This window comes from Balaenoptera ricei, chromosome 11 (assembly GCF_028023285.1).
Source record: "Balaenoptera ricei isolate mBalRic1 chromosome 11, mBalRic1.hap2, whole genome shotgun sequence".
NCBI classification, from domain to species: domain Eukaryota; kingdom Metazoa; phylum Chordata; class Mammalia; order Artiodactyla; family Balaenopteridae; genus Balaenoptera; species Balaenoptera ricei.
Window position 1 is genome coordinate 101,676,951 of NC_082649.1, and position 14,901 is coordinate 101,691,851.

Genomic DNA, 14,901 nt, shown 5'->3' on the forward strand with positions numbered 1-14,901 from the left:
GTTCTGGTTGATGGCAGACTTCTACGTTCTTACCAGGTCCTTTCGACCAGACTTTGTGCTCATCCGGCAGCATGCGTTTGGCATGGCAGAGAATGAGGACTTCCGCCACCTGATCATTGGCATGCAGTATGCAGGCCTCCCCAGCATCAACTCCCTGGAATCCATTTACAACTTCTGTGACAAGCCGTGGGTGGTGAGTGAGTTACCCTTCCGCCAGGTAAAAGGGTAGGACCCTGGTCCTCTTATCTCCCAGTCCCTAGGAGGACCACTGGTGATCCAGGTGCAGTAGGTGCCAGCTGAGAAGATGTGGGAGGAGCTTCAGCTGGGACACAGGGTAGGGTAGGCTCTCACAGTAGGACTTTGTCATCACGGGCTGGGCCGCCTTTGCTGCAGAGTGGACCTTTGGCCTCACAGCGAAGTCACACCAAAGATTCTGTGAAGACGCCCTTACAGGTCTGTAGGCTCTGCCCTTAGCCATAGGATACAGCAATAAAAATACCAGTTTCTTGTCTGTGAAAGGTCTACCCATTGGAAAGGCCTGAGGCCAGTGGGGACCAAGGGGATGGTCCAGCTCAGAGGGATGTTCGTGTCAGAGTCCTACCAAGTGTGTGAACAACCTTAAAATGAGATTCATCCACACATATATCAATCAGACACTTATATGTGCGGGAACTGCCCTTAGAGATCATCAGCTCTCCCCCCTTCACGTAGAGATGTGAAAATTAAAGAAGGAAGGTAAAGAGTATAAAACCACTTACTATGTGATGCCATCATCTGAGATTTTCCTACATTAACTTCATTTAATCCTCACAATAACCTTACAAGGAAGTTATTATCATTATTATCACTTATTACAGAGAAATGAGACCCAGAAAGGATTAAGTAACTTACCAAAGTTTCAGGGCAAGGATTTCTCTAGATGACACTCTCTCTCGCATAAATTGGGTTATCATGTGAGGAAGAAGCTGGTCTGGTGTTCTCCTCCTTGGCTAGTCTGGAAGTCTTGGAGGCAGTAGAAACGTTTGAGCAGAGAGAAGAGTGACGCTAGGAGGGAAAGTGGCCTGTGATGGTCCTGGGCTTCTCTGGCCTCCCCTCTGACAGCTGGGGGATCCAGTTCCTATAACTTTGCTGCTCCAGGCTGGTCCTCTTGGAAGGAAACACCTGCCCTTAATCACATCCTCCTCTTCTTGTTTTTCAAAAATCATTTCAGGTCTCACATACTGGCTTGCCAAGGGTCATGGCACTGGTGGCTGATTGTGAAGTTCCCAGACCCCAAGCTCCCAGACTCAGGGGGCTGGAGGGGGTGTTTTTTAACTAAATGGATCCATCATCTCTACTTTTACACCTGAACTCAGTTTTCCTGTTCCATTGGAAGCTAGGGAGACCTGACAGTGTGAGAGAAAGACCAATGAGCAAGGAGTAGAAAGATCTGGGAGCTGCTGTAGTTGCCACTTGTTCAGCCTTTCCCTCTGTCTGGCCTGAGGATCCGGAGTCCTAAAGTTGTGCAGAAACAGGCTACAGGAATTGTATGATTTGAATGAGTTGCTAATCACAGAAGAGCATATATGAGGCCTTCACCAGGTTTCCCCTTAGTCACATGACCTTTCCTACTGCACTCATGTCCTAGCCCTTTCCGCCCTCGCCCCTTCAATACCTGTTAGAATTTGGCTCCCTCATAGCCACACAGGGCGATTCTGCTATTACCAGCTTTTTTTCTGGGCGCCCTCACTAATCAGCCTTCTGACTGAACCTCTCTGTGCTCTGGTTTCTTTGTCTGTAAACTAGGAATAATCATAGTACCTTCCACCAGCTTGCCAGCCTGGTGTTACAGTCCCCTAGTATTGGGGATCTGAAAGAAACTAATTCCCTGCTTTACGTTCCAAAACTGTGCCAGAGGCCAGGGAGGGGCAGATCAGAAAGCCTGTGCCTGGGGCTTTGCCCCTCCTGGGATTTGGGATCTGGTGAGGGTTCACATTCTCACCCGTTCACAATCCAGCACATTGCCGTTGGCATCGCGTGAGAACAGCGGGGGGCCCCCTGGCAAGACACCAAGTTCTCCCTTCGTTTTCACTAAGCAGCCACCACACTGCTGGCATTTTATATATCGTTCTCTGTCTGTTAATGCGAATGAACAAATTTGGTGACTGTGAGGGGAGGGTCCCTCTGAGATGATGACTTTGGTGCGTATTTTCTAAATTTCTTTATTGTGGCTGCTCTTGGTGTGAGGAGAGGCCTCGGCTGGATTGGGAAAGGCTCTACCTTGTCTCTATCACAGTGTCTCTGAGCATATCCACTATCTCATAAATTGATCAGGGCAGGCACACTGGGATTTTGGAAGCAGAAGTAGACCTACCAATGAAAGTAGCATTCCAGAGAGTGCAAGAATGCCACCATCCCATATTGCTGCAAATTTATCTGAAAATCCGGTCACTCTGGGTGTTTTTAGAGACAGATGCACATGAGTTGAATTAAAGCATTTTATTTCCAGGAGGGATAAGGATAACATATTAAATTCAGACTGATCTTGAAATCCCATTTCATCCAAGAAGTCTTTCCTGATACACTGGATAAGTGGTTATATTGAACATTATCTTCCTATTCATTGCCAATACCACCCCCAGCTCCCAAATCCATTCTTTTGTCTAGGCATAGTGGAAATAACCCTTATCGGATATTCCTTTTGTTTACTTGGTGACTGTGTGCTTGTGACTGAGTCTAAGTTTCCAAGGAGGCAGGGGTTAGATGCCAAGCCCAGTACTTTGAGCAGAAGGGACTGCAGGAGGTGGAGGAGGGTAGCATGAGCTCCCAGAGACCCAGCTAGTGCCCGGGAACTGGCTGCCATTTTAGTCTTGGCTGTGCTGGGACTCTGAGAACCTGCCGTGGGCCTTCTTGGCATCGGTGTGGTGTCTGTTTAACAATCCCACGTGCTGGGAAGATAGGGCCCCACATGCCTTGGTGCCATGCCAGGACGTGGGCTGCAGCAGGACAGAGGTTGTGAGGCAGGGCTGGTATCAGCTCTCCCGGGAGGCTGGAGAGCCTTGGGAGCTCAGGCAGGTATCCAGACACAGAGCAGGAGTCCAGCCAGGCCAAGGTGGGCAGGCAGGACTTAAAGGTCAGATGAGGTGGTGGAGAGAATCAGAGAAGGCAGGAAAGGTCTGAGGGGTGGTCTTGACAGTCAGAGAAGGTTGAAGAACCAGAGAATGGCGAGGACAGCAGGGTACAGTGGAGAATGCACTGGGCAGGAGGAGATCTGGGCGCTGTCCCAGTGCAGCCCCAAGTCCAGGCATGATGTGGGAGCCTGCGCTTCCCTTTGCTTCTGTAGCCTCAGTCTCCTCATTTGTAAAATGAGATGTCTGGCCTAGAGACTCTCTCAAGTCTCTGACAATAATAAAATCTTTGGACCTTGAGAGTCCATCGATCATACTTGCAGCCCTGGAGGAGGCCTTAGAGATCTAGAGTCACCAACTGCGTGTGACTAAGGGAAGTGACCCAGAAATTCCAGTGTTTTTCAGCATTTCAAGAATAACAGATTCTATCTCTACTCACAAAAGGACCACAGCAGATGATCACTTAAACAACAGTTTGATCATGGAGTTTGGGAGGAAATGTAATAAAAAAGATGTTCTTTTGTGGTAAAAAGTTTGAGGAACTGATCAAATTCAGTTCTCTCTTTTTATATATGAAGAAAAGGAGGCCTGGAGAGGAGAAATCATTTGCCTAAGGACACCTAGCAAGTTCGAGCAGAACAAGAAGAATCAGAAGACTGTAGTTGTCTAACAACCCAGTTCTGGCTTTTATCGTCTCCCCGCACTGACTCATGCGCTAACATCCCTGATCAAAAACAGGACCCGAGCTTTTGAAAAATGTTCTAGCTTTCCTTTCTCTAATAAATAGAAGGTAGATTTGATCTGGCAACTTTTCCTACTAGCAGTTCCAGATATCAGTGGCTTAGAGCGTGAACCCAGTAGCACTAGAGAGAAGCAGCTGGATTACCCCTGCTGCCAGGACACTGGGGTGGATGTGGGGAGCTTGTGTGTGAGTGGGCGGAACTGGAAAGTTTCCTGTGGGAAGAGCGTGATCTCTTTAGAGCCTGAAAGGCTGCTATGTCAAGGAGTAGGGAGAGTTATGGGTTAGGAATAAAGGAGCCTGGCTATGAATCTGGCTCAACTACTGTGTGACCTTGGGCAAGTGACCTCTCTGGGCCTCAGTTTCTTCACTTATAAAGTGTGGGGGGCAGGGGGCACCAAGGGGTGCTACATGTTTGCCAAAGGCAAACCCTGACACTTAAGTATGTGTACTTCATCTCTTCACCATGGAGCTGTTCTGGCTTCTCATAGGTGAAGGTCCAGTGAGTTCAGTTCGTAGATGAGTAGTACGTCCTAGAAGACTGGATCTGTCTCTCCTGCATTCCATGACTCCATTCTCCCTACAGGAAAAAGCTACCATTCCTTTGCTTGGCATTTGAACTTCCGAGACTGGGCCCCACGTTAGCTATCCAGCTTCATCACTTGCCATCTCTAGAGACGAAGGTGTTTAGAGTTAGAGACCCAAATTTCAATCCCAGCTTTACAAGCTCTTTGCAGCTCTGTGACTTTAGGCAAGTTTCCTACCCTCCCTGAGCTTCATATGTAAAATGAAGATGATAAAGAACCTAGTTCATCAATTTGATATGAGGATTAAATGAAATATCATTAAAATTGAGTAGGCACTGAATGAATGTTAGCTCACTCTCTCCCTTCCCCAACTAAAGCATACGTTCCTGGAGAATAGGAATGGGACACCTCTTTTATATCCTCAGAGCGCTTTGCACAAAGTCGTCAGTGAGCAAATACTCAATAAATAATTGTTTGATTGACAGACAAATATTTGTTGGATTGACATTTTGTCTGTCTGTTCCAGAGCTGTTTAGGTAAACCGAAACCTTTGCTTCTCTTTTGCAGTTTGCCCAGCTGGTGGCCGTCTACAAGACACTGGGAGGAGAAAAGTTCCCACTCATTGAGCAGACATACTACCCCAACCACAAAGAAATGGTAGGTGACTGAGTGCGGGCTTCAGTCTCTCTGCTTTTCGCACTCTGAGCTTAGCCACGTGGTGACTATGGGGCTCTGAAGAGGGCCTTAGCCTCCCAACCCCAGAGACTCTGTTGAGGTTGAACTGCAGACCTGCTTTGTGAAGTCAGGGTGGCTGGGTTTTAGCTGACAGCCCTTTGTCTCCAAACCCTGGAGACAGCGTAGGAAAGAGCAGAAACAAGGGCATTTTATCAAGCAACAAACCCATGGATCAACAATCAGAAGATCCAGCTGCTTGGGGTCCTAGCCCAGCCGCACCACAAGTCAGGGATGGTTGCATTCCCTCACTGCATGTCAGTCTCCCAATGCGAAAGGCAAGTGGGCATAATTATTCCTGGCCAGGACATTTAATATGGTACTTGCATAATTTAAGTGAGAATTCTTTACATAATAGTCTGTGAAGAGTGTGAAGTGCCCTTCAGATGTAAGGTGTTGTTCCTGTTATTATTCATCAGACCCTTCCATTCCCTTGGCTTCCTCCAAATTTCGATAAGACTAGGGTTGCACTGTGCCTTCTCTGAGGCCATCTTAGGGTGGCAGAAGGAGCAGATAAATGGGATGGATGGTTGGTACAGAGGCTGTTACTAATGTTTTTCCCTCGTGGTGACCTGGGGCTTAACCTCCTTCTTCTTCTCTGGCCCCACGTACTCTGCCCCAGGCCTGCATGGTCAGTTGGTGGTCCTCCTTAACCCACCAGTGGAGACTCTCTCTGCCATAGCTTTCCAAGTCTGGTGCTCTGGGACAGAGACCTCCAGAAGGAATCTCCGTTTGCACCATTTCTGTGAATGAGGAGCCTGGTCCTGGCATTTTGTGCGTGGCCCAGCTTATTAGCAAGCCACGCACGGAAGATGAATAACAGCCCTGGGCCTCGAAAAGAACTGCCTCCTTCATTTTTGTCAGAGCTTCCCCAGGAGAGGCCCTGGAACCTTAAGCCCTTGTGTTTAATAAATCCTTGAGACCCTCATCAGGGCTTTCTCTTTTAGGACAAGTCAGGAAGCCTTGTAGAGGCTGAGGAACCCTAGGGGTCTGTGCTTGGCGATTTCAGGGAGTCCAAGAGGGGACTGAGCTGAAGACTGAAGGGGCTCTCAAAGCTGGCTTTTTCCTGCTGCAGCATCTAGCAGGCTGACCACTGAAAAAAACTGCAACACGTGCAAAGTGTATTCCTCATCTACCATCCTTTTGCCCCAAGGGCCCTTGTGTTACTTTTCTCCCGTCCTCTATCCTGATATTTGCCTTCAAGAGAGGACCCCTAAGATCTCTCTGAGGTGTCAAAAGCTAAGTGGGAATTTCAACTCTATAAGAGAAAGGCTTTTTTTAGCTTAAAAAAAAGTTTTGAAGTAGGAATGAAAACATTAGTAATCTAGTAGAGAAGGACTTTCTAAAAGAGACAGAGGAGAAGCCTTTTGGACATCAGTTGAGGGCATTAAGTATAGTTAACCTAGAGAGACAATACCCAAGTCTGTTCTTATCTTGCTAATTGGGCCAGGCCTTCTGGCCCAATTAGCAAGATAAGAGGGGATTACAGCACATGGAGGGAGGTTAGGCCATTGTAGGCTTCACACTGGATGATTCCGTGTCCCCAAGTCACTCCCCCAAACAGATGAAAGTGTATCAGAGGATCAGAATGAGTTGAGACAGGAGGAGTAGAGGATACACAGCCAAAGGATGTTGTTCTTTTCATTTCTCCAAATCAGCCTGTTTATCATACTGTCAACCCACCTTCTGTTCTTGTACATCACAAGGCTGCCACACCATCTCATATGTATAATAGTCACCATCTCTCCCCTGTCAGATCAGTTAAGACAAAAAGAAAGCACATTTATCTGGGGAGAAAAAGGAATAGTCCTAGCTTTGGAAAAGAAACTAAGCCAGAATCAATAACAAATACCAGCTCAGCTAAAAGGGTTTGGGAGGCAGGGATGAAGGGCTGAGGACAGGAGAGAAAAGTCATGCTACTTTCCCTAGCCCTTGACAGGTTCTGGACTGGGGTCTTGGACACAAGCTGCAATATGCCCCATCCCTGCCCTAATGCTGGCCAGACCATCCACTTGTTATTTCCCATTGTCTGGCAGTGATGAGGCAGGTGGTGACAGCCAGAGCTCTGAGGGAAGGAAAATGACTTGGTTTTCAGGATTCTTGAAGGTATGTGGTGGTCCCTCCTAGGGCTCGATGATATCAACAAACTCCTTCCTGAGGGGCAGGCGTCCCTGGTACCAGCTGCAGGCGCCATCAACATGCTTCACGCAGACATAATGCCGGGCCTGGTACCCATAGAGCTTCCGTTCCAATAGCCAGTCTGTCCAGAGGCACTCGTTGGGAGCCGAGATGGTACAGGGCACCGTATAGCAGGTGGTGATCTAGAGCCATAGCCACACAACGTCAAAGTGAGTAGGATGTCCTTTTTCCATTATTGCCTTTCAGACTCCTACATGTTCTCCTACAGCCTAACTCAAACGCCCCCTCCCTTATGAAGCCTTTCCTAGTCTCCAAATTTCTCCCTTAGTTCTCCTTCCCCCTGTGCTCTGCATGTATATATTATAGTATTGCCTCCTTAATGGCATCTCTGGAGTCAGAAAGACCTGAAGGTCCTTACTCTACCACTGACCTTAAGCAAGTCACTTCACTTCCCACAGCATTAATTTCTTCACCTTAATATGGAAATCTTAAGTCTTCAAAGATTTGTTTTAAAGACTAAATTAAATATTTTAAATAAATTAACGATTACAGGTCCTGGCAAAAAGAGTAGACTCTCTTTAAATGGTAGTGTGTTATCCCAGTCTGCCTAATATGATGGCTGCCTTCCCAGCTAAAATGTAAGTACTCTGAGATCAGGGACTATGGGCCATCTCGCTTTCCCATCCCCAGCTTCATACGATGCCTGGTCCATCGCAGATCTCAAGTATAGTACAGCAAGTGAATAGATCATGCATGCATGAAGGAAGGAATACATGAAAGGTGAGGCTGCACGGCTCAAGACCCTTCCCCCACCCCCAAAAGACCTTGGAAATGGACATTCCTTACTTGGCAGCCACAGTTCAGATGGTAGTGGTGATTCAGACTTTCTCTCTGCAAAAAGGACAGGTTCTCCCAGGGCTCGATGTAGTTGCACAGATGGATGAAGACTTTCCCATCACTGAGGATCTGACCTTCAAGGGGAGATAGAGGAGAGCTTAGCATAAGGAATCTGCTCATGGAGCTCCAGGAGCCCGGATTCTTGAAGGAGCCCCAAATCACAGCCTCTTCAATATCTTTTGGTGGCAGTGGTGATATGGGGCTCAATGAAGGAACCAGAAATACCTCTATTGTCTTTATATCAAAGCTGTTACCAGATGATGTTTGTATGAGGGAGAATTGTGGGGTGAAGGCCTTTACGTTAGCATGGTGTAGACAGAGGGATGTGGGCTTTAAGTCAGAATCTTGGTGGAACCCCCTTCTTTTCTATCATTTACTAGTATGTGACCTTAAGAAAGCCACGTAACTTCTCTGCTGAAAGATGAGAATAATGAGGTGATTGGCAGGATTAAATGAGAGAATGTCTGTGAAGTTCCCAGCACAGTTGTGGGCCCACAGAAGATGTTCAATAGATAGTAGGTCTTTCTTCCTTTTCAACCCTTTCCAACCCTTCCCAGTATCTACACAGGCCAGTCTCTTGCCCCAGTGATACCTATCTTGGTGAGTCTTTCCCCTTCCCCTTCTTTACTTATCAAACTCTTTCCTATCTCCAAAGACCCTTTTTAGTACTATCTCGTCCGCAAAGCCATCCCTGACCCCGCTAGCCCACACCTCTCTTAGAACTTCAGTCGCTCAGTCATTTACTGACTGAGCAACTACTATGACCTGGTACCAGGAATACAGAAATAAATATGACGGGATCTCTGCCCCCAAGGAGCTTAAAAACTAGTAAGGAAGACAGATAAGTAGGCAAAAATGACACTGTTGTGTGATTATATACAAGATGCAGTATAAGAACAAAGGAAAGAACAACTATCTCTGTCTGTGGAAGGGCTGGGGGCAAGAAGGGTGTCTAAGAGCAGATGATGCTTGCGTTGGGCCTTGAAGGGATGGGTAGGAGTTCACTTGCCAGACAAGTGGGGAAGAACTTCTGGATGTTGGGACAGAGGGGCGTAGCTCAGCAGTATACCTACTGCAACCACAAGTAGTTTCATTCAGCTCTAGGGGAAGCGAGGGGCTGGGAACGGTCACTGAAGTGGCAGGAGGCAAGGCTGGAGAGGTCAGCAGGGTCTGGTCACAGAGGGCATTCAGTGTTAGGCAGAAGAGCTTGTGCCTTCTCCTGCAGGCGCCACTGATGACTTTTCAGTGCGCCTGTGCTTCGTCACCTAACCCCACCTTCCTTTAGACTTGACCTCTGTGAGGGCAGCCAGCACATTTCCTGCTTCCCCTGATGCACCACCGTACCTAGGAGAGGGCTAGGCAGGCAGAGGGCAGGTGCTCCGGAAGGAGGTGGCCTCGTTGGCTAGTCCTGGGACCTGGAGGGCTCAGGGGCATGCCCTGCCTCTGCCTTTGCCTCTCCCACCCAGAGGCGCCCCGATCCGCACATGCTCAGAGCTGGGGGCCCCTACCAGTGTGGCCTCCAATGCCTGTGACTTCTCAGAAGTTTGAACTGTGAGCTCTTTGAGGACTGCAACTTGTTACTGAGTCTCCACTCTCCTGCCCCAGGCCAGGCAGTGAGTAGGTGGTCATTCATTGCTAAGGGGATGGACAGATAGTGGAATTCCTCCTCCTGTCCTCCCCACCTGCTATGTTTTTCTCTTCCTGGCCTTCTTTCTAAATATTTTTCATCCTTTAGGGCCAATTCAGATCCCTCTTACACAATGAAGCTTCCCTAACTGTTTACAACCACACAAATACCTTTCCCTGAACTGCAAAATAATTCAGTGTTGCATTCATTCACTTATGGATTATATTCTTGTGAGGTTCTTTAACTGTTCTATCCCAGCCAGTTCAGTATGAGGGATCTGCCTGGGCCCAAGGTCATGGAGACAGAATCACGTTAGAGTCAAGGCTCCTGTTAGTGCCTGTGCTTTACTGCACCCCCAGAATAGGGCCTTGGATGTGAGTCAGCCACGAGCCAAGAGTATGACCTGTCGTGGCTGTCTAAAGCTAATACAATTGTAGGCTACAGTGACTATTATGTGTGTATTGCAGGGGGAGTTTGCAAACGCACAATCCTCCTTTACTCTGTGTAACTAAGACCTCCCCTGCAGTGTGGTGTCCAGTTCGGGGTCCTGTGCTGGGGAGGGACAGGGACAGGCTATATCCCATTGAAGGTGGCCAGGGCAGGAAGGGGTCTGGGAACCACAGCCAGTAGACCTGGAGCTAGAGTGCATGTATCTATCGTCCTCAGCCCTCTGAAGGGTCATTGTAGAATAGAGGGCAGAGCTGAACCCATAAGGGAGAGTTTCAGAATAGCAGAATTTGGCTCAAGATACCAAAAATCTTATACCAATTAAAGCTGTTTGGAAATGGAACCAGTTGCCCTAGGCTGGGAGAGCAACCTGTGAACTAGCAAGGCAATGGCAGCGAGGACTCTTGCACTGAAAGGGACATTACCAAGGCTCCTCCCGACCTAGGCTGCCTCTTCGTAACACAGCTCTGTTTTATGCCAAGAAAATGCCACCTGGCTCAGCTCACTACCCAGGGTCAGCCCTGGCTCCTCCTTGACTGCCTTCCTTAGGGCAGAGACTCTTTTTTTTTTTTTTTTAATAAATTTATTTATTTATTTATTTATCTTTTAATTTTTGTCTGCGTTGGGTCTTCGTTGCTACGCACGGGCTTTCTCTATTTGCAGCGAGTGGGGGCTACTCTTCGTTGCGGTGCACGGGCTTCTCATTGCGGAGCACAGGCTCTCAGCACACAGGCTTCAGTAGTTGCAGCATACGGGCTCAGTAGTTGTGGCGCACGGGCTTAGTTGCTCCGCAGCACGTGGGATCTTCCCGGACCAGGGCTCGAACCCGTGTCCCCTGCACTGGCAGGCGGATTCTTAACCACTGCGCCACCAGGGAAGTCCAGGGCAGAGACTCTTAGGGCCGCTTGCTGGTCTTTAACTTACCAGTCAGGAGATACTGCTTCTGGCTGTTAGCTTCTAGTTTCACCCCACAGAGGGAGGAATCAAAAGGTGTATAGATATACTGAATATTGTTGACTTTCTCAAACCCTTTGAACATCTGAAAGCATTTACAAAAGAGCAGTACTGGGTCAGTGAGTGTACTTTATATCTTAACAGGAAAAACTTTTTCTTAATCTAAAAAAATTAAGCGAAAGTCTAGTTCAGGATTTGTTGCACACAGATGGCCCAACTGGGTCTTTCCTCTCTAAAACAATCTAAACCTTGGTTGATTCCAGTGGGAAGGGAGGTGCCTCTAGCAGCCCTATGCACAAGCGCTGAGGGCCTGTCCTGCACTGTCCCTTGGCTCCTGTGGTCCTGTTGCCTACATGTCATCCCCTGCACTTGAGCATCTGTACCCCAACACCGCTGAGCCAGGCCGCCTCACCTACCAGCCCCACCCCTCCCAGATCACAGACCCCACTCCTTCTAACAGCCCAAGGGGGTAAATGCCCTGGCCTGTCCCCATGTACCTTTATCTGTTTGATTTCATACCGGATCATTTTTTGAGTGTCAGCAGGGTTTGCACTGGCAGGAACTACCTTCTCACTGGAGATTTTGGCCCGGATCGCTGCATAGGAAGAGAAAAGAGGGAACTTGCAGCAACACGTGGGAGCAGTCCATCTGGGATCTGGATGACGTGGCGCCCCTGGAGAATTTTGCAGGGGAATTCTGGGTTTAGGTCTTGGTGGGTTATGGGGAGAATGCTGCATGTGAGGGAATCTCCTCTGCAGCTACTGGAAGTTCCAAAACCCTCGGGCCTGTTGGGTCCTGCACTTTACCTGCTGGTTTGGGAAGTCTGGTTCTCCACAGCCCAGGGTGCAGTGGGGTGGAGGTGTGCGGCAGGTAGAGGAGGAAGGAGGAGCCACTTGAGGGCAGTTGGTGTGTGGTCATCTACTGCTGTAGCCCAAGGCCTCAGAGAGAGACTGACCGAGTTGATATTGGTAAATGTTTAGTGAATTAATAAATGTCCTGACCCTGCACAGAGGTAGTTCATCTCTTGCCACTTGGGTATTAATCAAAACCTGTTTATGAGTTCCTCCTCTGTGCCTGGCCTAACGCTGGATACTAGACCCACAGACATGATTAAGACAGGGTCCGCATCCTGCAGAACTCTTGGTGTGGTGGAGAACACCCTTAGAAAGACCAACAGCACAGCATGGTAGGAGCACAGAGGTGCTGTGGTAGCACCAAGGAGTCAGGAAGCCTTCAGAGAAGAGGAGACACCTGAGTAAGATCTTGAAGGATGAATAGGAGTTTGCCAGGAATTTAAGGGTTTCAAGGAAGGGCATTCCAGGCAGAGGGAGAGAGAGGGCAAAAGGTGTGTGTTGAGGTCAGGGCGTGGTGACAACCTCAGTTATAAGCTTGGACACCCAAGGATGTTTATAATGAAAGCGCAAGTCCCTGGCCCCTGGCTTTCCCTCCCCCCATCCAGTAGATCAGAATAATCCCCGGAGAGTTCCGGAGACTTGTTGTTCAGTGACCCCCCCCCCCCGCCCCGTAACGGCAGTAGGCAGGGGAGAGGGGGTCGCTGCGGAGGCCCTTTACGCTGCCTGTTTCCTCGCAAGTCTGCGGGTCGCAGCGCTTGCAAGGTGGCTGTGGCGCCGGCCCTGCCCGACCCACGGGGCCCCAGCAGGAGGCAACTGGTGCGGGATTGGAGCCCCTCCCCTTCCCTCCAGACTCCGGGTCTGCCGCTGGGCCCGCCTCGACCCCACACAGCCACCCCCTGCCTTGGACCTCGAGGGCTCCCCCGGACTCACCTAGCGCCGAGTGGCAGACGTGCCGCTGGGGGTGTGCGGGGGCGCAGCTGCACGCCTCGCCCAGCCCCGGCGGCCGTAGCAGCGCCAGCAACCGCAGCAGCAGCGCCCAGCTCGGCGCGGTCCGGGGGCTCCAAGGCATGTCACGGCAGCGCCCTGACTCAGCCTCTGGGGACTGTCGGACCAAGCAGCCCCTCCAGGGCTTCTCCAGAACTCGTCGCGCCCCTCGCCCCTGGCTTTATGAGGTGGACCTAGGGCCAGTCCCGCCCCGATGGGCTCCGCCCTCCTTTGGCTGTAGGCCATCCGCGGCTGCGGGACCAGCGGCCCTCCTGGCCGGCGGGCTCAGTGGCAGGCTCAGCAAGATGAAGAGGGAAGCCAGGAGAGTCTCCTAGTCTCTATTTCCTTGCCTGAGCCTTCTGGAAGTAGAGGGAGGGCTGGGAAAGGGGATGATGTAAGGACTGAAAGACAGGGCAACAAAGACAAATGCACCGGTACACAGAGACCAAGCGACTGTGATTCAGGCAGAAAGGACAAGAGTGTAGAGAGGCACAAACAGGAAGAGACAGGCGGAGTCAGAGAGAGGCAGACGGAATTACAACAGGCAAAAGAGACAGTGACAGAGAAGGACGGATCTCTTGCTGAGCTGCACGCTGGGAATGAGACGAGCTACTCAGGGCTTCTTCTTTCAGCTGCAGGAAGTGTTTTCAATGCCCTATTTATGAGGCTCCAAAGCAACAGCAAACAGTAATGGAATAGGACAGAGAAAGTTGGGGTGTGTGTGTGTGTCTTGGCTCTGTCGGCTGGGGGGTGGGGAGAGATGTCCGAGAAAGCAGCCAGTGCTTTAGAAACGCTTTCCCGTGCCCAGAGCTCAGACTCTGCAGATGGCTGAGGACCGTGCTCTTGCTGGGGGCTCAAAGCACGGGGTAGCCCATCACTTAGGGCAAACCTGGGTTCTCAAAGCTCTCTCCAGACCCTAGGCCACCCTGGTTCCTGTCTCAGGCCCCTACTCAGCTGAGAGACTACATCTTGTTATAGAGGGTGGGGCAGCTTAGAAAACAAAGAAGCAAAGCACTTGGGGCCAGGGACTGGAGTCCTGTCCACTGTTCGACAGAAGGCATAGTGCTCCGAGCCTCCAAACAGAAAGAAACCCATGGGATTATTGTCGTAGGATGTTTCCACACAGTGTTCCACCAGAAGGTAGCAGGCTGGGTACTGATTCTGTCACTAGGTAGCTTGGCAACCTTTGCCTCTCTGGGCCTCACTTCCTGCTCCGTAAAGTAGGATTGAACTACATGATTTTGCCCCAGTCTCAACTGGCCTCAGCCAGAAACACTGAAATCCTCCGGTCAGGTACTCCCAGTATCTGGTCACACATTCAGGATTCCCATGGGAATCTGACTTTTCTTCAGAGTCAACATTATTCCCTTTGAAAGACATGTTTTCATCTTGATGTGGTGGTGATGTTTGAAAAGAAGGAAACTGAAAGAGAGCTGAGCCTGACTGAGAAGGATGAGATCTGGTGTCCAGGTTGGTTCTTCATGCAACACCCGACCAAGATAGAGTCTGAGGTGTTATTGCACGGGATCTCAAAAGCATCCAGTCCAGGCTCTTCACTCGGCAGACGTGAAGGCTGAGGCCCAGGGAGGTAAAGGGACTTGCAGAGAGACTGGGATGCCAGTCTCCTGACGTCTGGTCCAGCGCTCTTTCCCCTCCACCATGTTATTTCTTCCATCGCCATTTTGTAACAGCTTGAAATCCTGCCTTTGGAGGGTAGTTCTTCTTTTAAGTTTTCATAGTTCCTCTGGTAAAATACGGCTACCTCAAGGTAATGTTTACTCTCTTAAGGATCTCTTTTGAGTGATAAACATGTTGAATTCTTATGTCAGCTCTCTTCCAAACCCCAAGCTGGGCAGAAATGGGCCTTCGCATACTAAGCTGTGTTTGGTGGTGA

At 49.6% G+C, this 14,901-nt stretch overlaps 2 protein-coding genes across 2 annotated transcripts in view; one reads left to right on the forward strand and one right to left on the reverse strand.

The window, feature by feature from the left end:
• The window catches only part of SYN2 (synapsin II), a 158,412-nt gene that overhangs the window by 115,349 nt on the left and 28,162 nt on the right, over window positions 1-14,901 (forward strand). Inside the window, exons 4-5 of the mRNA XM_059940399.1 lie at window positions 37-193; window positions 4,941-5,030. Of these exons, the coding sequence (XP_059796382.1) occupies window positions 37-193; window positions 4,941-5,030 (247 nt within the window). The remainder of the gene's footprint in view (window positions 1-36; window positions 194-4,940; window positions 5,031-14,901) is intronic.
• TIMP4 (TIMP metallopeptidase inhibitor 4) lies at window positions 2,464-13,371 on the reverse strand. Its single transcript, XM_059940401.1, has 5 exons — window positions 12,954-13,371; window positions 11,667-11,764; window positions 11,140-11,254; window positions 8,091-8,215; window positions 2,464-7,426 (listed from the first exon to the last, which is right to left on the reverse strand). The coding sequence occupies exons 1-5, from the start codon at window positions 13,090-13,092 to the stop codon at window positions 7,229-7,231; spliced, it is 675 nt and encodes a 224-aa protein (XP_059796384.1). The 5' UTR covers window positions 13,093-13,371; the 3' UTR covers window positions 2,464-7,228.

Coding starts and splice junctions, on each gene's coding strand:
- TIMP4 (XM_059940401.1), bottom strand. CDS start 13,092: ATGCCTTGGAGCCCCCGGACCGCGCCGAGCTGGGCGCTGCTGCTGCGG. Junction 8,216..11,139: donor GAAGCAGTATCTCCTGACTG/GTAAGTTAAAGA, acceptor CTCCCCTTGAAG/GTCAGATCCTCAGTGATGGG. Junction 7,427..8,090: donor ATCTGAACTGTGGCTGCCAA/GTAAGGAATGTC, acceptor CTATGGCTCTAG/ATCACCACCTGCTATACGGT.